Source organism: Myotis davidii, unplaced genomic scaffold (genome assembly GCF_000327345.1).
Source record: "Myotis davidii unplaced genomic scaffold, ASM32734v1 scaffold512, whole genome shotgun sequence".
NCBI lineage: Eukaryota > Metazoa > Chordata > Mammalia > Chiroptera > Vespertilionidae > Myotis > Myotis davidii.
In genome coordinates, this window is record NW_006284323.1 from 2,326,353 (window position 1) to 2,350,852 (window position 24,500).

The 24,500-nt window shown below is 45.0% G+C and overlaps 1 protein-coding gene across 7 annotated transcripts in view; it reads left to right on the forward strand.

Moving 5' to 3' along the window:
• The window catches only part of PKNOX1 (PBX/knotted 1 homeobox 1), a 53,189-nt gene extending 31,884 nt beyond the window's left edge, over positions 1–21,305 (forward strand). For 3 of the 7 annotated variants that reach the window (XM_015569112.1, XM_015569130.1, XM_015569117.1), the window contains 7 exons: positions 1,519–1,618; positions 2,533–2,630; positions 9,992–10,120; positions 13,720–13,796; positions 16,188–16,360; positions 18,245–18,452; positions 18,573–21,305. In XM_015569112.1, coding sequence (XP_015424598.1) covers positions 1,519–1,618; positions 2,533–2,630; positions 9,992–10,120; positions 13,720–13,796; positions 16,188–16,360; positions 18,245–18,452; positions 18,573–18,603 — 816 coding nt within the window. In that variant the 3' untranslated portion in view covers positions 18,604–21,305. Of the gene's footprint in view, positions 1–1,518; positions 1,619–2,532; positions 2,631–9,991; positions 10,121–13,719; positions 13,797–16,187; positions 16,361–18,244 lie in introns of all 7 variants that reach the window. The other 4 variants (XM_015569122.1, XM_015569136.1, XM_015569119.1 and 1 more) reach the window with 3 other exon arrangements.
• The last annotated feature ends 3,195 nt before the right edge of the window (positions 21,306–24,500 follow it).

Below are 24,500 nucleotides of genomic sequence, written 5' to 3' on the forward strand. Positions count from 1 at the left end.
GATTTTTTACAGAGAGGAAGGGAGAGAGATAGAGAGTTAGAAACATTGATTAGCTGCCTCCTGCACACTCCCCACTGGGGATGTGCCTGCAACCCAGGTACATGCCCTTGACCAGAATCGAACCTGGGACCTTTCAGTCTGCAGGCCGATGCTCTATCCACTGAGCCAAACCGGCTTCGGCTTTCTCTAAATTTTGATAGAATTCCTCAGTGATATTACCTGGACCTGGAGATATCTTTTTTTGGAGGTTTTTAAATTACAACTTTAGTTTCCTTAATAGTTATAGGGCTATTCAAATTATCTACTTCATATTGGATTTTGTCTACTATGTCAAGTTTATATGTTGAGTTCATGGTATTCCTTTTTCTCCTTTTGATGTCTATAAGGTCTTCAGTGATCTCCCCTGTTTCATTTCTGATATTGGTAGTTTGTCTTTTTCTGTTCGGCTTACTAGCGGTTTGTCAATATATTGATCTTTTCAAAGAACTTGTTCTTTTTTCTGTTTTTCTGTCTTCATTTTCATTGTTATCTGCTTTGATCTTTATTATTTCCTTCCTTTTGCTTGCTTTGATTTTATTTTGTTCCTCTTTTTCTAGTTTATTGATATACGAGGTTGGATTATTGATTTGATATCTTTATTCTGACCAAGTTAATGTAGCCTACTTTGTGTGTACCTGCCAAAGCATACACATTCACATTGTGCAGTGGCCCACAGAGCAGTCGCCTCTGGATGATATTCATTTATGCTACTTAACTGCTCAAATATCTGGGTGCCTGCATGTAACAGACCTCACGCAAGATGCCAGGTATAGGGATCCTTTCCCTTGTGAACCACAAACCCAGCCATCAGTCCGTGGGTAAATTTGCCCATTTGGATCTAATGTCAGATCATTGGAATCTCTGATGAGGTATTTACAAATGTTTGCATGGAGCATGCTGTGGGCCAGCGTAGGCCCAGTACTCCACACACAATGGACACACAGGGAGGTGGGGCTCAGATGTGCACTGTGCTGAGGTCGGGGTGATAGGAAGCTATGTGGGCCCAGGGTTAACTCCTATCACCACTTAGAGCCTCCCAAGCCTGTGGGATAATCTTCTGAAAGCACTCATACATTCAAGGAGGCATTGGTTCTTAGAAAATCAAGGGTCTGGGCCAAATTGAATGGGAAAGTTGTGTGATAAGATTAGGTAATTCTGGTCTTCCTACTCATACCTCCAAGACTGTAAGGTGTGGTTACTATGCAATGAGATGAAAGATAATCTTTGGAAGCCAAATTTAAACTAATATCTTAATCGATTAGTTTAATCAATTAAACTTAATATCTGTACCGATCATCACATTTAATATTCAGTCAGACTTCCCTCTCCTGGTGCTTCATGGAAGGTTTATCATCTGATTGTGCTCTTTGCCTCAAGCATCTCCTTTATTTATAATGCCATTATACCACTTGTCAGGAAGTTTTAAATATGGGTGTTCTGTTTTCTAATAATCTCTTCCTGTGTATTTCTGACTTACAGCAGATTCAAAGTGCCATCACAGGCACTCTCAGCCCCCAAGGAATTGTGGTGCCTGCATCCGCGCTGCAACAGGGTAATGTAACTATGGCAACAGTGGCAGGTATGGTGATGGAAAAAAGGACACCTTTTCCTTGAGCTTTTGCAGAAAAAGTCCTTCATAGTAGAATGGAGACTTGCATAAACATAATTTTTAATTAATGCCAGTTCCCTAATAGGAGTCCCAAAATCTAGGCTTCTTTGAATGCTTGTTTCTTGTTAATTCTCAATGACAAAAACTTTATGCAAATTGTTTCCCTACCAAAAAATGTTGGGAAGAAAGGTTTTGTATAAGAGTTGAAACTATATAGCAAAAACTAATTGTAATTTTCAAATAACTGTTTTTAAATGTGCTCTTAGCAGCACCTGAAAAATCTTAAGTTGTGTCATTAATTGATGACAAGCAAATAAAAATGCAGTCTTAGTCTTGATCTAACTTATATGATAAAACCATCACAGGAAGGGGACAGATTTTCAAGTTGCCTGTTGCACCTAGAACATTGCAAATACAAGACCATCATGAAAATATAAGGAGGGGAAGCAATTTACACTAAAAACCCCTTGTAATAGCACAAAGGGAAACCTCCACAGCAAAATAAAGCACATTTGACCAAAAAGAGAAGCTTAATAAAAATATTTGTCATCTGGTCCTTTGATATGTTCTAATTGTGAGGGAAGTAAAAAACGGGGGCAAGCAAAAGGCAAGGAAGTGCAGACCCTCTGACCTGGCCGTGCCCTGTGCACTGTTGTGAGGACAGTAGGGATGCCCGTCAGCATAGTGTCACCTGGGCACTGCTTGTGCAGTGAGTTCGCTTTCATAATTTACAGTGACAAGTCAGCAAGCAAAGTATCAATCATTTGAAGTGATGTAAAAAGCTCATCAAACTAGAGTTTTTATTTCTTTGATAGTTTAGTGAGAAGATTCGTCTTAAATCATTGAGACATAAATTTAATTTTTTTTTCTTCTTCCTTTTTGAGGTGGCACAGTTTATCAGCCTGTTACAGTCGTCACTCCTCAAGGCCAAGTAGTGACACAGGCGTTGTCACCTGGGACAATCAGGATCCAGAACTCCCAGGTGTGTGAGCCATTTGGCAGGATTGGGGAATAGGGGGATGTGTTGCACAGGTGTGGAAGTGTGGGTGGCAGCAGGCTGGAGCCATTCTCTCTGGGTGAAGATAACTTATCTCATACTCGCTCTCCTGCAGCGACCTCCAGTTAATCTGAATGTCAGTATTTTGTTTCTTTTTTACTCTTCACATCTATCATTGTAAAGTTGCAAAGTTCAGAAAAGTCTAAGGAAGCAGAAAAAAAGTCATCTGTTATTCCTTCCCTTAAGCAACCACTGTTCTCCAATTTAACTCTGGATTGTGTAGTTGTCTCTGCACCAGGAGATTTGAAGCCATGTGGACATGCCCTTCTCCCCCGCCTCCCCTCCAGGCCCCAGCAGAACCGCAGGCAGGTTTTTGAGACCATGCCTGGCTGCCCCACACCTCCAGCATGAGAGTATTGGCCGGGTTTGGGCCTGTGTGCTCTGAAAAACTGTTCTTGGTCTTTCTGCTGTGCTTCTGCTGAGCTAGAGCAGGGCTTCAGGGTGTCCAGGGCACTTGCTTAATGCCCCCCAACACCCTGGTGAGAAATCTGAAAGAGGGTTCCCCTTTTTCCTCTGTACGCTGCCCACTGGGGGCGCTGCTTCAAGAAGGCTGGTCTGCTGCTCCTCCCTGTGGCCCACTAGCTCCCAGAGCACAGAGGCACTTCCAGGGCAGAAGTGACAGCTGGAAATGCAGTGATGTGCCAATACCTTGGGATGGTCCTACCCCCTCTCTGTGTCTTTGGTAAGATGAGATTGAACTTGGTGGTCCTCCAGACCCCTCTAAGTTCTGGATGGACACACACACACACACACACACACACACACACACACACATATACACACATATACTCATACATACGCACTTACTCATACACGCACACACTTTTACATTTAGCTGGGTTTAAATAAGAAAGTGTTTCTGTTACCCGTTCTTATTTAAGAGCGTTGATTCCCTCTGTATGTTAGTTGCTTGTCTTTGGCCTGTACAGATATTTTCTATTTTCTTAACCACTTTGAGGCCCCGCCTTGGGGATGTGGGTGTTTTTGAGGGGGCCTGGGGTGTGCGTGAGCCTCCACAGCCGGTCTGGGGTTCCCGTCTTTGAATTCATGGAAGGTTTTGTTGGACAGTCACGCTGGGGCTGTTCAGGGCTGAGTGGTTGTGAGAGACTGGGTGACTTCCCAGTAAGCAGAGGGGTGGAGGTGAGAGAAGAGCTAGGCCAGCCGTGGGCAAACTACGGCCCGTGGGCCGGATCCGGCCCGTTTGAAATGAATAAAACTAAAACTAAAAAAAAAAAAATACCGTACCCTTTTATGTAATGATGTTTACTTTGAATTTATGTTAGTTCACACAAAGACTCCATCCGTGCTTTTGTTCCGGCCTCCGGTCCAGTTTAAGAACCCATTGAGGCCCTCGAGTCAAAAAGTTTGCCCACCCCTGAGCTAGGCCCACCCATACTGGCCCTGGGTCCTCGACCACTCTTCTTTCCCTGTAGCTTCCCGTTTACAATAGCTGTAAGCACAGAGCAGGGCCTGGTTTGCAGTGTTGCCTAGTATTAAAGTGAACTGTTCTTGCTCTGGCCGGTGTGGCTCTGTTGGTTGGACATTATCCCTTGCACTGAAAGATTGCCAATTCGATTCCGGGTGGGGACACATGGCCAGGTTGTAGACTTGATCCCCGGAATGGGGTGTCTACAGGAGGCAGCCTATCAATGTTTTGTTCTAGTATCCATGTTTCTCTCCCTTCCTCTCTCTCTAAAAATCAGTAAAAATATTTTTTAAATGTTTTTCTTTAATATATTTTATTGACTTTTTTTACAGAGAGGAAGGGAGAGAGATAGAGAGTTAGAAACATCGATGAGAGAGAAACCTCAATCAGCTGCCTCCTGCACACTCCCTACTGGGTATGCACTGAGCCAAACCGGTTAGGGAAGTAAAAATATTTTTAAAAAATAAAGTGAGCTATTCTTAGAGGAAAACTTTTAAAAATCAAATGCCTCACTTATATACTAGAGGTTCATTTGTCCTGCTGTTTGAAAAGGAAGTTTCCTAATTAACTGAATTTTCTTAGACAAAAATTACTAGTTGAAATAGAAAACATATAAAGTTTGGATTATTTCAGTAGAACACCTTGTCATGTTTAATGTGACATCACTCCCCAGATCCCTTTGGCAGATCCCCAGTGAGGGTACCTCCCTGCTTCTGCCTGGGTGCTGCCCCTGCTCTGGTCCACAGTGGCCACGGTGCCCCACTCTGCCCTTGTCCTTACCTGTCCTGTCCTCCCTGTTGTTATTGCTTTCCATGTGGCTGGCTGGAAAGCCAGAGAAAAGAGCTGCTCAGGCTTCTAACAGAAGAATAGACCTGATAGAGGCCTTGGTGGGGGGTTCTTTGAATAAAACCAGGATGTTATATGTATGATTCTGTCACAGCTGTTTAGGCTGCTCTGGGCTATTTTTTTCTTTCTTTCTTGGGCAAAGTTTGGGTTCTTATGCTTCAGATAATTAGAGTAATTTACTAGCAGGTGCTTCTGTTGTTGGTATTATCACGACTCTTGTTACTCTGGTGGTGGCATTACACAGGTGGACCTCGGCGGCACAGCAGTGTGGTGGCAGTCCTGGATGTGTCTTTGCCATCCCATCCCTCCCCACCAGGACGGGTCCCTGCCCACTGTGGGGCATGGGGGTGCACATGGCGGGGGAGGGGAGGCGGAGTGGGAATTTAGCCCAGCATCGCCCAGCTCCCTGGAAAGAATCTGCACGGTGGGGAAGTGGGCGGGGTTCGGATTCTCACTTCCTACTGCATTTCTAGGGAAAAGTGTTTTATTATACTTCTAATACAAACCCATTTAAAAACATTTTTGAGAAAAGGAGAAGCAACCAAGAAGTGAGAAGTTGATGTGTCTCCCTCCCCTTCTCCCCTCCACTTTGCCTGGCAGTCTTACTTCTACTATCTTAGTCAAGTTGCCATGTCATAGGTCGGTGTCCAATGTGCTGAAAGGCTCAGGTCAGATGGCAGGGGTTCCTGTGCTGCCCTCTGTGCCTCCCTCCCGCCCCCCAGTGGCCTTAGACAACCACTGTCAGGTCTTTTAGCCATGTCTTCTATTTCTTCTCTCCATGTTTATAAATAATGACCTTTTCTTTGAACTCACTTCTTAGAACATCTAGTTTTGGCTTCGTAGTGGTCAGGGAGCCAGGACATGTGAAGACGGGTCCTCCCCATTTCTATTGGACTATAGTCAAGTCTGTTTTTAGTGTTAACATCATGTAAATACTGGGTTCTACTGAACTGAGTGTCTAACCATGGTGGCAGCACTTTTCCAGTTCAGATGCATGCTTCTCCCCGAGCTAATCACTATTTTATTTCCCCCCCTTTGCTCAGTGTCCCTGGTATCGATGGCCAAATCCTCCAGCATTCTCTGTGATTCCCCACCCACCCAGCCTGGGTAGCACATCAGGACCAGTACCGCCCCGGAGCTCTCGGCCCTCCTGGTGTCCGGTCTCCAGGCTGCTCTGTCCAGGGCCAGCATAGCACACATCCTTGGCCTTTCCTTTGACGCCACCTTGAGGATCCCCTTCTCTCGGAGCCCACATCTTCTACTTTCTGGCTTTACTGCCCCCTTTAATAACTTCCAGAGAAAATGTGCATACGAAGTACATTTTGCTGAGACTTTGCAAATCCAAAAGTCACTTGATTTTGGTCCCATACTTGATAGGCAGTCTGTGTACATGTGCAGGTCCAGGTGAGAGTCACTTCCCCGGAGATGGGGAGGCATTTCATCATGTGTTCCAGTGACAGGGCTGCCTCTGAGAAGCTTGGTGGTAGCTCTGTTTTCCAATCTTGCGTTTTCCCCTCTTTTAGACTCTTCTCTTTTCTCAAAATTTTTGGTGCTGAGCACTGCAGAAGGACTTCATATTTTTTGTTCTGGGACATTTCCTTGAACTCTCTGACAGCCGTTCTCCCCACATTCTTTTTCTAGGGCCCTTAAACTGACCATTAGCCCTTCTGAACCATCTCTTGTTTTTTCCTTTCTTTAAAAAAAAATATTTTATTGATTTTTTACAGAGGGGAAGGGAAAGGGATAGTCAGAAACATCGATGAGAGAGAATCATCGATCAGCTGCCTCCTGCACGCCCCGCACTGGGGATGTGCCCGCAACCAAGGTATCAAACCTGGGACCCTTCAGTCCGCAGGCCAACGCTCTGTCCACTGAGCCAAACCGCTCAGGGCTGTTTTTTTCTTTCTTTATTGATTAAGGTATTACATATGTGTTCTTATCCCCCTATTGCCCCCCCTACCCCCCATCCCTGCTCATACCCTCACTCCCCTGGTGTCTGTGCCCATTGGTTATGCATATACACATGCATACAAGTCCTTTGGTGAACCATCTCTTGATGTCTGCATTTTTATATTTGTATTCCCATTGCCAACTTTTTGCCTACTTTCTGAGAGATTTTCTTTTATCTTCAAACCCCTCTATAAAGTTTAAAATCTTCAGCATTGTTTTAATTTCTAATATTCTTCTTTACCTCCTTTACCCTGCATCCTATTTTTGGTTCATGGTGGTTGAAGTTTTCTTTGATTTCGGCATATTTTTTGTTTTCTCTGCATCTCAGTTTATTCACTTTGGTGTCTGCTTTTTGTGATGGAGGCTTTCTTTCAAGTGTTTGGGGACACCTGGCTGCCCTTTTCAGTGTAAACATGAAAGCCGTTTGGTGCTTGTCAGGTGCTGGGCTGTGGCAGGCACTCTGCCAGCCCTCAGTCATTTCTCTCTTAGTTTCTCTGGGAAGGGCTCTCTGGTCACTGCATAGGTCAGGGGCAGAAGAGACTGGGGTCTCCCTTTTTGTGTGCAGACTTTCCTCACCCCTCTTTCTAGCCTTGCCCCTCACTCCCACCTTCCAGCCGTGCTCATGTGCCAAATCTGCAGCATCTGGTCTGTTTCTTTGGGAGAGGAACCTGGAGCCTCCTGCAGGGGATGGGGACAGAGTAGTTATCTGCCAAGGATGATCAGGGGAAGTTGAGGGCCTTACTGCTTCTTAAACGGACTTTCAGCCAGTTTCCCAGGCTTTAAAAATCCCATGTTTGGTCCAGTCCCAGGCTTTGCTGGAGCCCAGTAGGGTGAATGGGCCTTTACATGCTCTTCTCTCTGGGCTTGGTTGGCGTCCCCAGCGCCTCTGAAGGCGTCCTCAAAGTGGAGTCACGGGCCGTCCCTTGTCACGTAGCCTATTTATGAGCCTGCCTTTGCTTTAACCGGCACAGAAAAGCAACCCTGAAGCACATATCAGGTTTCATGACTGCTGGGGTCCAGCCCCAGCAGGTCCAGGGGTTCCCCAAAGGTGTGGACGGAGTCGGCAAAGAAGGAATGACATGGAGACAGCGTTCAGTTGATCAGCAGCCTTGCCAGGATCTCTAGCCACAATCTCCATCCAAGTTCTGTGTCCATGTTCTCTTGCTAGGTTCTCCCGCCAGGTTCGGTCGCCAGTCCAGCCAGGTTCTATCTAGGTTCTCCAACCAAGTTCTGTAGCCAGGTTCTGTCCAGGATCTTTTGCCATGTTCTCTCCAGCGAAGTTCTTCTGTCTCTAGGTTCTGTGTAGGTTCTGTCTCCTAAGTTCTGTGTCTTGTTTTGTTACATCTGTATTTATACCAGTTGATTCGATCCTATCAATCTCTATTCCAAAGGTTAGGGCGCTTCTTATCTCCATTCCAGGGAGTAAAGATTATATAGATTAAGCATGATTGTTCATAGTTAAAGAGATTAATTACCTGTCTGGCACTTAGTGAAGGGGTTTTATTCCCTCCCTAACTTCAGGGGAAAATCTCTACCTGGGGAAACAACCTTTCTCGGAGACGTGACCTTGGTTAAAACACATAGTGCCAAGAAGGTGAGCAAACATATTAAGAACAGTATGCCATATATGCCAGGTCCCTTGAAACAGCAAGGATGGACCGGCTCCCAGCACATGACGAACATCACATATTAAATGGGGACAGATAGGGCAAACAAGCTAAATTTTGGCCCTGGTACTTTGGAATTAGTTTTAAAAGTTCATTTTTCATTCTTTTTCTTGTACATGAACATTAGCATACAGGTGGTGCTTACTACCATTTGCTTTCACTCCTTTAACGAACAAATACATTCCAAAAAACACTTCTGCCCTCAGTTATATCTTGAATTTTAAGAAATTTTAGATACAATTAGTGGTCTTCATATCTCCTTCAAGTCATAAATTCCATGTCTTTTTAGATGTTGGTGTTCTGGCTTTTTAAGAATATATCCCAAATGATATAAATCCAGAGGAAATACAAATAAAATGGTGAAAAAGTGAATTTCCAAATCCTTTAAACTATGTTTATGAGTACATTCTACTGAAACGGACCTGTAGAAGCTGATGCTCGTTGTCTGTAGAGTGAGAGTCACATGTAAGTTCTGAATTGAAGCACGGGAAGCAGCAGAGGTGCCCCTGGTGTGTCCATGCCAAGGCCCCAGCGAGCCGAGCAGTGGACTCTGGAACAACCCGTGTTTGCACTTATGCGCAGGCGTATAGGAGGACCCGTACAGTTCAAACCGTGTTGTTCAAGGGTCCCAGGCATCTGTTTTCTTCCCTGGTCCCTGCAGTGACCACTGTGACACCCTCTCTGCAGGCAGGCTGGGAGAGAGGCTGAGCCTGGGAAACATGCCTGGCCTGGGCAGGGCCGGTAACATCAAGTCTTTTCTCAGGTTTGCAGGAGACATTCATCTAAGAACTGTTGTGTGCACACTTTCCTATTGAAATGGAATGACAGAAAGTGCTGTATACTTTCCTCAGGGGCGGGGAGTTCTGTTCCCAGTGGCTGTGGAGGCCCCTGCAGAGGCCGTCACCACAGCCGTCGCTTTGTGATCTCTTTGTTGCACTTTGTGTGTTGCTGTTTGCTTCCCCTCTGTTCAGCTGGCATGGCCTCCTTTAGTTAGGGGTGCTTTCAGCTCCCCTGTCCATTCTCAGTGGTTGCTTTAAATCTTGGGGTTATCACATCCATTCCTGGAAGAAGCAAGATGAGAACAGGTGTTGCATGAGAGACACGGGGCTCACATGTCTGCAGGTGAACAGCTCAGGGGCCTTCTCAGCATCCATCCCATCTGCCTCACCAGACAAGGGGCCTCCGCATAGCTGAGGCACTAGTGTAAATAGTTGTCAGACAGAGGGAACCAAAGCCTAAAATCAGCCTGAACAGGGTTCCAGCGGATGTGCCTCTACTGGAAGTTAAGTCCCTTATCTCCAAGATCCTTGGGTATTTTCTCCATCAGAAGTCGTGAGATACTTGGAGGTGTCATAATTGTCTGTGCTCTCTAACGCTATCTTTCAATTGTTCAAAAGCTTCAGTTACAGTTAAACCAAGATTTGAGTATCTTGCATCAAGATGATGGCTCATCCAAGAACAAGAGGGGCGTTCTGCCAAAGCACGCCACCAGTGTGATGCGGTCCTGGCTCTTTCAGCACATAGGGGTAAGACCACATGACCTCGCGGAGAGCGACACCCTCCGCCAGGCTTCTTTCCGGCTTGTTTTCTAGAAAAAAGTTGCCTGTACATGCTAATAGGCCTGGTTTGTTTTTTTTTTAAATATATTTTATTGATTTTTTACAGAGAGGAAGGGAGAGAGATAGCGAGTCAGAAACATTGATGAGAGAGAAACATCGATCAGCCGCCTCCTGCACATCCCCGACTGTGGATGTGCCTGCAACCCAGGTACATGCCCTTGACCGGAATCGAACCTGGGACCCCTCAGTCCGCAGGCCAACGCTCTATCCACTGAGCCAAACCGGTTTCGGCTGGTTTTTAATATCTGTATTTTGTTAACTGTCCATGTGGGTTGAGTGTGGGACAGAAGGGAGGGTTACCAAAAAATGGAGGACATCACTTAAACTTAAAATAAATGAGGGGACCACTGGTGAAAAGAATCAATTCAGCTCATACTAATCTTCTGCATGTTAGAGAAGCTACTCGTGAAGGGTGACTGGGGTGAGTGAGGTTAATTAGAGAAGTGGGCAGAGAAAAGATGCATTTGGGCAAAACCTTAGTATAGAGCAGTGATTTCTATGTTGGATTTTTAAGGAAGAAGCACTAAGAAACCCCAAGGTAGAGCTGAAAAGTTGGGCATATGGACACAACAGTCGGCAGATGGCTTGTTGAACTTGAGATATAGTTGGGCCAGCAGGCAGCACCCACCCATCCCATTCTGTCTGAGCCCCTGGTTTCCTCACGGGGTGGTGGCCATGTCTTCTCTGTGAAGATGCCTTGTCTTAGGAAGCACACACTTGTTGGTGGGTTTAATGGGACAGGCTCACTCTACCAGACTGAGCCCTCAGTCCTCACACCACTGACCTCAGGGAAGGCCTGTGACCCAGAGCAGCTCTCAGAAGTGACTCCCAGTGCAGTGGCCACAGTCAGGACTGATCTGGACAGCTGTCAGGAGCAGGTGGGGACAGAGGAAGTAGATGCTCCCTGCTGAGCCATAGCCATGTTCGGGCAGGGGAAGAGCCAGAAAGGGTGCTGGAGGGACAGAAGGAAAGGAGGCCTGCCCAGCAGCCTCATGAATAAGCTTTCAGGCCAGGTACTTCCATCCACGGCCAGCTCTTTCTGGGTGCAGTGGCCGCCTGCTCCTTGAGCAGCCCTGGTCCAGGTTATCCCTAAGAGCTGGGCTAGCCCCTGGATCTGCCCCTCTACTTCACTGCCATCGTTGTCACCTGCTCATGTCTTCAGCTGATGGCCACTTCCTCACTTTCCCATCTTCCTTGTCGCTGTCCTGGTGCTATGGCTGTCAGTGGAGGTGTCTTTCAGGCCCGCGTCTCCTCATGCCTTTCCTCTTCCTTCACCCTGTCCCAGGCCCGAGGCTTACATTGGTCTCTTGGCACCTGTCTCCATCCTCACCCTGATTGTGAGCCCCAAGACCAACACCCGGGTCTCAGTCGTCTCATCTCCCCCTGGGTTAGGCCCTTGTCACTGTTCTGTGCCCCCTTTTTCTCTAACTGGCATTGGGCTCCATCCCTGAGGGCCAGGGGCCTGAATAGCTGTGATGTCATTGAACAGTCCTGGGAGGAGAGGAAGATCCCTCCCTTTCCTGAGGGGAAACCTTGAAGGATCTGAGGCTGCCCCTCCCTGCGCACTAGGCCCCCAGCTTCCTCCCTTCTCTGGTGGCTGTTCTCTGATAGGCTGTTGCACCAGCAGGACATGGCAACAGGTGTCAGGGGAAGGAACAGTGTGACCGTGTCTAGAAATACGTCCTAAAAAAATTCACAAGAAAATTAAATATTTTTACAGATAAAATGGTATAATGAGCCCTAACCAGTTTGGCTCAATGGATAGAGTGTCGGCCTTCGGACTGAAGGGTCCCAGGTTCGATTCCAGTCAAGGGCATGTACCTTGGTGCGGGCACATCCCCAGTAGGGGGTGTGCAGGAGGCAGCTGATTGATGTTTCTCTCTCATCGATGTTTCTAACTCTCTATCCCTCTTCCTTCCTCTCTGTAAAAAATCAATATAATATGTATATATATTTTTAAAATGGTATAATGATACTCATTATCCTAAAGGGAAATGAATTAGTATATAAATTAGAACCTACCAGTTTGATGGAGTATTATTCAGCTAGTAAGCATGATAAACAAGGGTGTGTACACTAGGAAGCTTCAGGTAGATGGTAGTAAGTGAAAAAGAATAGACATTTTAAAATATACTGTGTTTGCCCTAACCAGTTTGGCTCAATGAATAGAGCATCGGTTTCCTATCCCCTCTTCATTTTATGAGCTTTTTAAAGTGCAAGAGCAATATTTATGTTTTCATAACATCTAACTCGGGGCCATACGCTCATAGAATCAAATGGAGTTGCTGCCGTCGCATGGAGGGAACAGGTAGGCTGCTGCTGAGATCACCCTGATGCTGCTCTGTTGTCACTGACAAGCACAGCGACTTTTCCAACAGACTGAGTGTTCACTTAAAATAAAAACGGAAAAAAACACACCCAATATTATGCAGCTAGTTACATGATAAACAAGGGTGTGTACACTAGTTATACTAACTGAATAACCCACCTCCTGACTGCTGGTGCCATTCACTCTTGGTCTGAAATAAGAGACTTCAGTGCATGTAGGTTTTAGAGTAAATATCTTATTGGTTTCTACTTGTGGACAGTAATCAGTCCTCGATAAATGGTTTATCACCATAGACAGAAATTGTTTTCCTTTGGTACTTCTCTGAATTTTGAAATTCACTTCTGTTTTGATTCTGTTTTTTTAAAGTGAAATGTTTTAATCATATATAATAGAAAGAGAAATATAACAAATGCCCCCACTCCGTTTGGTTTCTTTATCAACAGCACATGTGAACCTATCAGAGATCATTCTTGAAAAGCCTTAGAAGATGTCAGTGCATCCATTGTTGGTTTCTCCTCAAGGTCCCCATGTAGAGACCTGCCACCTGAAGTGACGGCAGAGAGCAGCCTACCTGGCTCCTTTTCTGCCACCTCACATAGCCAGCCGGGGGGGCGGCGGGGGGTTGTAAATTCTCCATGCTTCAGCTTCCTCATCTGTAAAGTAAAGGTGACAACAGTGTCTCAGAGGTGATGGTGAGGCACCAGTGAATTACTGTAGAACGTGTGGAGGTGAGAGAAACCTGCAGTGCCTGCTGTGTCAGAGGTTTGTGGGTCCAGACCCCACCATTTATCCACTGTAAATGGGTGCAGTTTATGGCCCATAAATTATACCTCAGTCAAGTTGACACAAAACTATAGGTATATCAGGTGCTTAGAACAGCACCCAAGGCGGTAGCGCTGGGCAGTGTTACTATTGTCATCTCTGAGCCTCAGGCTGACAGGTCTAACCAGCCTGGGCTTCAACCAGCTGCCATTCCTGGGCAGCCAGGAGAAACACTTCATTCTGCTTGGGTGTTTCTAAAAAACACCTATGAGACTCAAATTTTTAACTGAAAAGTAGTATTGATTGGTACTTGTCAGTTGTTTATAAGTGATTATTTGTATGCCTGGATTTTACCTAGAAAATCCTGAGTTCCTTTTAAAAATTGAAGTTCATAGTAACCCTTTTTTATTTTTAGCATCCCTACCCCACAGAAGATGAGAAAAAACAGATTGCTGCTCAGACAAATTTGACACTACTCCAAGTTAACAACTGGTAAGACACACCCACTTTCCAAAATTGTGCCTGTAACCATCATAGAACACTTGGAAACACTGACACTAATATCTAGTAAAATTTGGTTGAAAATATGAGTTCTTTTAACTAGCAATACCCTGTTTTCAGAGTGCTGGAATTAGTGGTACATACTTAAGAATAAATCAGCACCCACTTTTTTTTTAATTTATTGATTTGAGAGAGAGAGAGAGAGAGAGAGAGAGAGATGGACATTGATTTGTTGTTCCACTTACTTATGCATTCATTGGTTGCTTCTGGTACGAGCCCTGATGGGGGATTAAACCCTCAACCTTGGTGTATTGGGATGATGCTCTAATCAACTGACCCACCTGACCAGGGCTCAGCACACACTTCCAACCTACATTTTTCATGCTCAACATCTCAATGTGGGCTTTTTGCTTATATCCTGCTTGCCCGATTAGAAATGTGTTCCTCTATTGCATTACTACTCCCAAGCTCCCAAATTCATTCAGAAATGTGATGTTTTCGTGGCTAAGCTTCCAGGTGGTGGACAGCCGAGATGAGGTCCACCTCATCCTGACCTCTGATGGCCCCTCTGCAGCTCTCCCACCTTTTGAAACGTTGTGTTGTGTCCCTTTGGGGGAGGCAGTCCTCTGCCGTCTGTGTGGTGATCCTGCCCCACAGCAGCGCCTGGGTCGGGGAGATGCCCAGGATGATGATTATTAATGAGACATTCTGCTCTGGTGTTTGTGTCACATGTGACTGGGGACACCTGGACCATGACCACGTGTGTTCCCTTCAGTCAGAGCTGTTCACATTACTAAGTGGCACTAAGGTCTAGGATGCACTTAGATTTTGTCAGTCACTCATCTCATGTTTGTTTACTTGTTATTCAGACATAAGAAGTGATTTCAACTTAATAAAATTGACATGCATAAAAGAAATGGCGCCCTAGCTAGTATGGCTCAGTGGATAGAGCGTTGGCCTGAGGACTGAAGGGTCCCAGATCGATTCTGGTCAAGGGCACATGCCCAGGTTGCGAACTCGATCTCCAGTAGTGGGCATGCAGGAGACAGCCAATTAGTGATTCTCTCTCATCGTTGATGTTTCTATCTCTCTTTCCTGCTCCCTTCCTCTTAGAAATCAATAAAAAAAAATTTTTTTAAAAATTTTAAAAATGGCATAAATTCTACCACTTGTAAACATGATTATATTCTTATTTTAACTGTTAAAACAAACTTGGAGTTCCAATGTAAATGATAAAATGTCCCAGTTTATGTAATTAAATATTCAGGAGGCATGCTTTAGCATTGCATTAAATATTTATATTATCCTACACTTGAGCCATTATTTGTTACCTGGGTAGCAACAGTAGACAATACTATTTCTTGTTATTTCTTGTTAATTCTTTTCAGTATAGAATGCTAACAAAAATCTGAAGGTTTCAAATATATTGTTGAAATGTATTCCCTATGGTGTTTGTAATGTCTTGTAATGTATCCTGTTGTTTTTGTGCAGCTTGGTGTTGAAACTTCCTATTGTGATGTAGTCATGATAGTGATTGATTGATTGAGGTGAATGTTAGACACAGAGTAACAGTTTAATAACATGACTTTTGTAAAGTCTAAATTTTCTAAAGCCTTTTAATATTTATAGCTACTTTTTCTCTTGGTGACTTCTTTTCTTTTTTCACATTCACAAAAATTAAATTTATGCCTCATAGCAACTTTGAATAAGAATAAGGAAGCAGATACTGGAAAGGAACAGTGGGGTTCCAGCCAAGGTGCTGCTGGCATCGGGGACTGTAGGGCTGTCAGGCAGTCTCCCAGTCCAGTCCTGCTTGTGCTACGGGGACTGAAGACTGACGCAGAGGAAGGCTCTGCGGAGTCAGTCTCTCTGTTATTAGAATGTGTTCAAAGGCAATTTTACATGTTCTTGAATCTTAGGGTTTTAAAGTTAAGTAACCTTTGCCCAGCCAGTATGGCTCAGTAATTGAGCGTCGACCTATGAACCAGGAGGCCAGTTTGATTCCCTGTCAGGGCACATGCCTAGGTGCGGGCTCGATCCCCAGTAGGGAGGCGTGCAGGAGGCAGCCGAATCTCTCTCTCTCCCTCTTCCTTCCTCTCTCTGAAGTCAATAAAAGCATTTTTTTAAAGGGGCTACCATGGAGGTGTTGGTCTTTATTTAAATGAATTATCTTAAAAACAGCATGCCCCGTTTTTCTGGACACTTAGAGAATATGTGTGCCATATTCTAAATACCTGTTGTCATAGGGAATCTGAGTTACTCTGATCGTCTTTGTGTGATTTATGAAGCAGCTTATTTACTGGAAGGACTTTGTTGCTCCTGCAAGGTCTTTAAAAAGGGTGTTTTGATGACAGTTCTTCCTTTGTCGACCTCAATGCTCAGGTTCATCAATGCTAGAAGACGAATTCTTCAGCCGATGTTGGATTCTAGTTGTTCAGAAACTCCAAAAACAAAGAAGAAAACTGCTCAGAACAGACCAGTTCAGAGGTTTTGGCCCGACTCCATTGCATCTGGAGCCACACAGCCACCACCCAATGAGCTCGCCATGTCAGAAGGTACGGGGATACCTGCAGGGCGGGTGGTGAATCATAAGCACTGTCGCTTCCTGTGAGTTTAGGGAACAGGAGCCAAGGTGTGTGCAGTTGTCTGTTTCTGCATTTGAAACTCGGGAAGCATTATGCTGAGGCCTATGTGTTACGACACTCACAGCACATATGAAACATGACCCACACCAAGACCCAGCGTCCACAGCGCATTGTGTCCTGTGTCCTTTCGTCTTTCTTTTCCCTCCCACTCACTTCTCACACCTGGCACTTCGCCCTCTTTATTTACCCCTTTAGTCCCTCGGTTCTTTGACCCGTCACAACCTCTCTGATGTGTTTAATGCACATCTTTCTGTCTAGTATGCATATATTTTTAAATGTATATTGATGGTGTTATCTTTTCATTCTCTGTCTTACTTTTTTTCACTCAGCAGCATAACTGTTATTAAGGTAGGAAAGTTTGGGCCATTATTTCTTCAAATATATTTTTATCTCCGCACCCCTGTTAGGTGGTTAAAGGTCACACAGTTGCGGATGGTCTTTCAAGTTTTGGATTCTTTTCTCTGTCTCGTGTGGATTGTTCTGCTCCTACCCGTCAGCTGTACCAGTCTCTTTCTTCTGCGTGTTTAATTCCTCTGATCCCATCCAGTGTGCTTTCTGTGTTAGACCTTGTAGTCTTTGTCTCTAGAAGTTCCGTGTGAGTCTTTCTGTCCCTCCTGGGTCTGCCTACGTTTTGAATCAGAGAGTACAGTTACAGTCGCTGCTTGATTCCATCCTCTGTTAGTTCTGGGTCTTGCTTTTGGGATTGGTTCTTATTCCCAGCAGTGTTCAGCCCCAGGCTGATCACCCGCTACAATCATGCAAGACCTAGGAGTGCTCCACCCAGTCTCCCGTGCATCGGGCGTGTCCACTCTGGCTAGAGAGTGCTGGACACCGCTCTATAATCTCAGATGGTCATTTCCTCACACGCACATGCCAGTCCGTCCTCTGCCCCGTGCTCAGGGCCTACCTTCCCAGCCATGCTGGCCCAGGCTGGGACGGCCCGCACAGTGGGTTGTAAGTCAGGCTTATTTGGTTTCCATCGGCCTCCTCTTGAGTTGCAGTGTATGCTCTTAAACCTTTGGTTTCCGCATGTGTGTTTTAGTATGTAGTGATCCTACATCCATATTCAAATAATTGCTATTTTCAGTTTTTATTTTCTCTTTTAATCCAATAATTAGAAAGGTATTTTTTCCCTCTCTCCCTCTCCTCCTCCAAAAGAAAAGGCAGTACCTGTCTGTTGGGTGGGGGGGCGGGGGACAAGAATATCCTGTGAAAATAAATCTCCCCTCCATCCTGGCATCTAGTCCTCTCAGGAGACAGCCTTGTTTCCAGTTTCCTGTACGTGCTCCCATTGCACTTGTGCGGAGGTATTCTGTGCACAGACACGAGTGAGTGAGCCTCTTTCCCCAGAGGTAACATATCCAGTGGTGTCTCCTCTTGCTTTCACCTCTTCATGCACTGGGTATTAGTACACTGGAGACTTTCACAGGTGAGCATGTGAGATCACTGTTGTTTCCAAGAAAGGCAGGGATTAGCGCGTCCCTTCCAAACTGGTCTCCTCACTCTGACCTTATGTCCCTTTTCTTTGTCTCTCCATTTATGCCTGTGTGGGCCTTTCTCCTGCCTTCACTGGTCTCTTTTGTTCTCCTTGTGGCACTATTTTCATCCCAACCCCTGAGACCTTCAGCCAGGCCTGAGGCCAATTCTGGAATTTCTTAAACCCCTGTTGAGCATCCCAGAAACACACAGTCTTAATGAGAGGTCACATGAGCAAATAGCACCCAGTTGGCTAACAGTGTTTTCCTCCACCGCTAATCTGAATAGTGACCACTGCATTCTGCCGATTTGCCACAGGAGCTGTTGTGACGATCACCACGCCCGTGAGCATGAATGTGGACAGCCTCCAGTCTCTGTCCTCAGACGGTGCCACCCTGGCTGTGCAGCAGGTCATGATGGCGGAGCAGAGTGAGGACGAGTCCGTGGACAGCCCAGGGGCTGGCGGGGCCGCACTCACCCCCACCCACATCAGTGGGCTGGTTCTGGAGAACAGCGACTCCCTGCAGTAGGCCAGGACGCCTAGGACCCAGGGTGGCGCCAGGACCCAGGGTGGCGGGCCTGGCTTTTTATAGTTTGCACAGCAAACATTTTACACAGTTTTATTTCTGATCTGTTTTATATGTAGATATAGAAGAGTGCACTTTTGTATTTCATAGCAAGCTCAAGGGCGTCTGTGCCGGTGCAGCAACTTCTTTCAAGTGAGTGCGCGTGTGTGTGGGTCTTCAAGGAAATTCTTTAAAGGTTTAACGCTAAGTATGTGACAAATGACAAACCCCCATGATCCCCTAAGTAGATTAAGGAACTTTTATAAAAAAAAATCATGCAGTTTTAATGCGTTCTTTGGTTAAAGCAGGTCCCCGAGGGCTGACTTCTTTGTGTAGCCCACAGGTTTGAAAGAAGCTTCTGCACCTTAAAACCGCCAGTGCGAGGTGGACAAGACACGGCCATAGACTGGTGTGACTCTGTGGTGAATGTACAACAACTTCAGTACCTTTACGTTCTCTCATAGTCAGTGAGCCTGTTTCATTTGCTATATATAAAAAGAAACTCCTATTTTTACCTTGCTGGAATTATTGGATAAAAAGCTATTTTTATAAATTCGTTATGAATTGGATTATGACTATACTGAGGATAAAATTTCTAGAGAAGAAATCATACATGCTTACTATTTCAATTTGGAGCGTTATGAATTGACCAAATTTAATGAACCTGCCCCAAGATAGCTATGGTAGTAATTTACATTTACTACTACAAAAGAAACAACTATTTAATGAAATTTTGATATGTAGTCAAATTTTAGTTTATATGTAAATGCTCAGATTTCATTTTCCACTTAATCTAAACATATATCTAAAGGTATTTGCTAAGTAAAACTTAGTTAAATGAAATGGTAGCCAGTAATTAGTTTTTACCATACATATTTCAGTCTAATTTAAATTTGACTACAGTTAAATGGTGACTATACCATGTTAGCTGTGTGTTTTAGAATTTTTTAGTCAGCCATATATTATACATAGAATGTTTATTATAAACTAATATAAAATGTCCTGTCCCACTGGCTCAGAGCTAGGGTAAATCACAAACATTCAGCTTCGTTTCATAGTTATAGCAGATACCCATGAAGTGACCGGGACTGTGCTGACAAGCGATGCACGCTCCTGCTATTGGCCACACAGGTTACCCTTGGTCCTGGGTTGAGGTTTTCTCCTTGTATGTGTTCCTCTGGAATTTCCAGAGATTTGGAATAATGTTAGAACTTCCATTTCCTGGTGCCGAGACGCATCAAAATTGTAGACGAGGTTTTTTATTTACTTTGGTGGTTTTCATTTGGTCTCTTGCCATTGGGGTTTTTTCTCAGAGAGAAAACAGGGTGCCTTGTTTCAGAGAGGACGTCTGTATGGAATCTTACCGGTGACACCCAGAGTTCAGCGTGTCTCCAAAGGAGGGTCTCGTGGTTGGGAGGGTCGTTAGCAGCAGTAAGTGGTTATGGGCCAGGTTTACTTTGAACGGTATGCTGAGCTAGGGCAGATTTTTTTCTGGGACTGACTTTTCCTTAAAAATTTATTAATTAAAGTTAATCATAGGAAAGTACTTCCTAGATAACCTAGAAGGCAGAAAGAAATAATAAAAATTTCTTTTCAAGTATTTCAGCAGCTTTAAAAAAAGCTTGACTGGCAACTCTTTGGGGAGAGCATCCCATTTTAAAGTAACTGGCATTTCTTCTTTATAAACAGTTTTTAATATTTTAAGTCTACATAACTATCAAAGATCATTTTAGCTTTACTTACATTCTAACTGCTGGATTTCACAAAATGAGGATCTGTGGAAGCCAGCCCTGCCCACCTCCCCCCGCCCGCCCTTTGTCCCTCTGGGCCACCCTGCTCTTTGGTTTAGGAAAAAGAGTCAGGGAATGTAGGCTCCTTACAGGTCATTGTTCCTCTCCCCACCAGAAACCATGGCACTGAGGCAGATGTTAGCCGAGGCTGCACACACCGTGTCAGTTTGGATGCGGCATGTCAGGGTTCGCATTGGCCTGGATTCAGCTTATGTGCCCAGTGACGAGGCGTGCGCCTCTGCAGCTGAAGTGGTGTTCTTAGCCCTAAGCTCTTGTCACTGCCTTCAGGGGCTAGGGCAAAGGTTATTTAGAGAGTGTGTTGGCATGGATAGGCACAGCCTGAGGTTTTTCTAACATCTTCCCTTATTAACACCTGACATGGCTGTTTGGGTCATAAAACCACTGCCCAGTATGCTTGTTGTCATTTTCCACCTTATCAACACCCATTTTCCAGACATTGGAGAGAACCTGTGAAAGTACCTTTTCCATTGAATTTTCACTGTAAACAAACAGATCCTTTGTTGTTCAATTCTTTCCTTATGAAGGATGCTTTTGGATGTTTTGAGACCCCAGGTAAGCATGTTGTCCCTGCTGCTCAGCTGGAGCAGATAGCTGGACCAGCTTTGCTGCACCCAAACAACTCCAGCTGATGGACTAACCCAGCTTTCAACCTTTGGTTCCAGATGGCAAGATACGTTTCAGCATTTATTCCGTGTGCAAAGGAATCAGTTCGGTGTCACCTCTCGGGTGACTCTACTCTGACCTGCGTGAAGAGTGCTGAGGCACGTTTTTTTTCAAACTTAGACAAACCCAGAAGGTGTGACAGGCCCATTTTTGGCAGTTAGTGACAGAAATGACTCAGCAATCTTCCTTTGTTTTAATTATGTTTGGTCTATGAACTGACAATCTTTAAAACGTGAATACTGTAACAATATGTTTTCTTGGATTGTTGTCTTTAAAGGGGATTTTTGTGAAGCAATTGATTTATCAAAGCAAAAAAATTAAAAATAGAAACACACTTTATGGATGTTTCCTTCTTTTTAAAAAAATATTTTTTTATTGACTTCAGAGAAGGGAGAGGGAGAGAGAGAATCATTGCCTGACTGCCTCCTGCATGCCCCCTGCACACCCCCCTCCTGGGGATTGAATCTGCAACCTGGGCATGTGCCCTGACCAAAAATTGAACGCTGACCGCCTGGTTCATAGATCAACGCTCAACCATTGAGCCACAGTGGCCGGGCTGGATGTTTCATTTTCTAAAGCCCATGTCACTGCAAGCTCCTTTTACATTTCAAGTAATACATTCAAGTTGTTGACATGTTTTGCTGGTGACAGTTGGGGTTTGTGGTGACCCCTGCACATTTTAAAAATTAAGATTACCCCACACTGGAGCCATTTCGTTTTAAGAATCTTGAGTTACTTCAGTTAGTCATTGGTTTTCCAGGAAAAAATGAACCCAAGCCTTCAGCCTGTAAAAACCAGTAATGCCTGTGACTTTGTTTTATGTTTTGTTTTGTTTTCAGGGGGGGAGGGGTTGGTATTTTATCATAAATCTAATTATTTCAATAGTAATGAGAAGATTATGACTGATGAGTAAGGTATTGCCTTTCATAGTTCCTGTTGTAAACTACATGCCCAGGCAGAACATTTCAGAGTGGTTTTAACTCCCCAAAGCTGTATACCTAGAGGCTAACGTGAGTCAGAAGACTTTAAATACTTTTTAACAAGTGCAGCTAAAATTTCAAATCTTGCTGGAGATTAGCACTTGCAGGGATGAAGTATATTATTTCAGGAAGTATTCTGATAGATTTGACAGAAAACAGAGTCACTGTGTTGTCACTCCAACTTCTTTATGTTGGAGGTGAGAGGGTGGATGTGAAATTTACCCAGGTAAGGTCCAGCCCTGACCATCACCTCCAGGCTTCAAGTGCCTCCTTTGTAAAAGGAAAGGAATCCTATAATAAAAGGCTAATATGCAAATTGTCCCCTCGACTGGGAGTTTGACCAGGGAGCACCGCCCACCTGCAGCCCCTCTCCCAAGCCAGCTCTGCCCCCCATTGCACCCTCCCCACCCCAATCAGGGGCAGGGCTGGCCAGCTAACCTCTCACATCCCCTCCTCCCTGGCCAGCCGGGCCAATTGACGCCAATTGGGGCCGGCCAGCCTGACCCCACCCGTGCATGAATTCATGCACCGGGCCTCTAGTTGGTTTATAAAAGGAAATAAATTGGTTTTTAAGGTTCATTCTAGGTCAAAAGTGCTGTTCATGACAAATAAAATTCTATCTTGAAAGAGAAGGGTTAATAAGTAATGATATAGCAAATTCTTAAAGAAATGTATTTAGATTAAATGTTTAGAGTTTCACTTTTTGTTGCATTATGCAGATGTCCTAAAGCATATTATATTTATGCACTCTACGTAGAAATTCTTAGCACAAATTATTTTAGCTCTTTACAATTAGATCCCCTTCACTGAGACTTAAGTTGGCTGTACCATTTTTTAAACTAAAATTTGCAAAGCTGTAGCACTATGGCATCTCAGCTAAGGTGACTTACTGAAGAGCATGCTGCTCTAGGAGGCTCCCCGGCTCCATCGCGCCAACCCCAGGCGCAGAATGTCCTGTCTCAACAAGATCTCCAGCTAGTCTACAAAGGACTGATTAGTGGTGCATGACTGAATAATTGAGTAATGGTTTCGCATAGAGAAGTATTTGGAAAGGGTTACCTTGCACAGATATTTCTGTGTTTTACATCATGATTTAAATGAGATCACTTGCCTCAGTGGAGACATCTGTATACCTCTCCACTGTTAAGGGAGAAATGTGTTTGCACCAAGGATCTGCCCGCCATCCCTTCTCCTTTCAGATGCTTTTAGAATCCTCTCCCTTGTCTCCCAGCCTCCGTGTGCTGGAGACACATAAGTCCGATGCCTTTCTCATTCTGAGACTTTCTATTTGAGCCCGTAAAACCCAATAATGGCTATGGTATGGGGAGAAACTCTATCCCAGCAGGTTTGAAAGGAGCATTTTTATTAGGTTGGTAACTTTAGTTGCTTAGACTTTTTTTTAGCAAATGGCTCGTAGATAAAATCAGGTATATTTTTTTTTTATAAATTATTATTTTTTTAAATATATGTTACTGATTTTTTACAGAGAGGAAGGGAGAGGGATAGAAAGTTATAAACATCGATGAGAGAAACATCAATCAGAGAAACCTCCTGCACAGCCCTATTGGGGATATGCCCACAACCAAGGTACATGCCCTTGACTGGAATTGAACCTGGGACCCTTCTGTCCACAGGCCGATGCTCTATCCACTGAGTCAAACTGGTTAGGGCAAATTAGGTATATTTTTAAAATATTTTTCTGTATGTTAACTCAATTTTTTTCTGATATTGTTTCAACACTAGAGGCCTGGTGCACGAAATTTGTGCATGGGGAGAGGGAGGGTGTCCCTCAGCCCAGTCTGCACCCTCTCCAATCTGGGATCCCTCTCACAATCCAGGACTGCTGGCTCCCAACCACTCTCCTGCCTGCCTGCCTGCCTGCCTGATTGCCCCTAACCACTCCTCTGCCAGCCTGATCACCCCCAACTGCCCTCCCCTACAGGCCTGGTCACCCTTAACTGTCCTCCCCTGCTGGCCCAGTCGCTCTCAACTGCCCTCCCCTGCTGGCCATCTGGTGACATGGGTGTGGACATCTTTGTGTTGGAGTGATGGTCAATTTGCATATTACCTCTTTATTAGATAGGATAGCAATCCATGTCAGAAGTCATGAAGCCCTTGATGGTTTGTTCTGGGGTGTTAGAGTAGCTCTGAGTTTGCAAACTAGGGTGTGTGTCAGAGAACAGCCAGGGGGCTGGAGGAGACGTGGCTGAATGGAGCCAGGGAAGCCGAGAAAGCAGTTTCTAGGGAAAGCTGACCTGTGAACTCACAAGAGCACGCAGGGAGCCTGATGCTGTTCCCCTACTTTGCTGTTGGGTGAAGGGAAGGCATTTCAGAGGAGTCTGGGAGTAGGCTGCACACAGCCCACTGCTAGTCAAGACCCCTGCTTCATCCAGGGTGCAGTGCCATCCTCAGCGTGAACAGGCAGCAAGGCGGCTCTGCATGCCTACTTAATCTATAGTCCCAGCCCATCACGGGCCACAGAAAGGCCCAGGATCAACCAGGGAGGCAGTCATGAAGGAGACGCCTGCCCAGTCCCAGCAGGAAGGGCCAGATT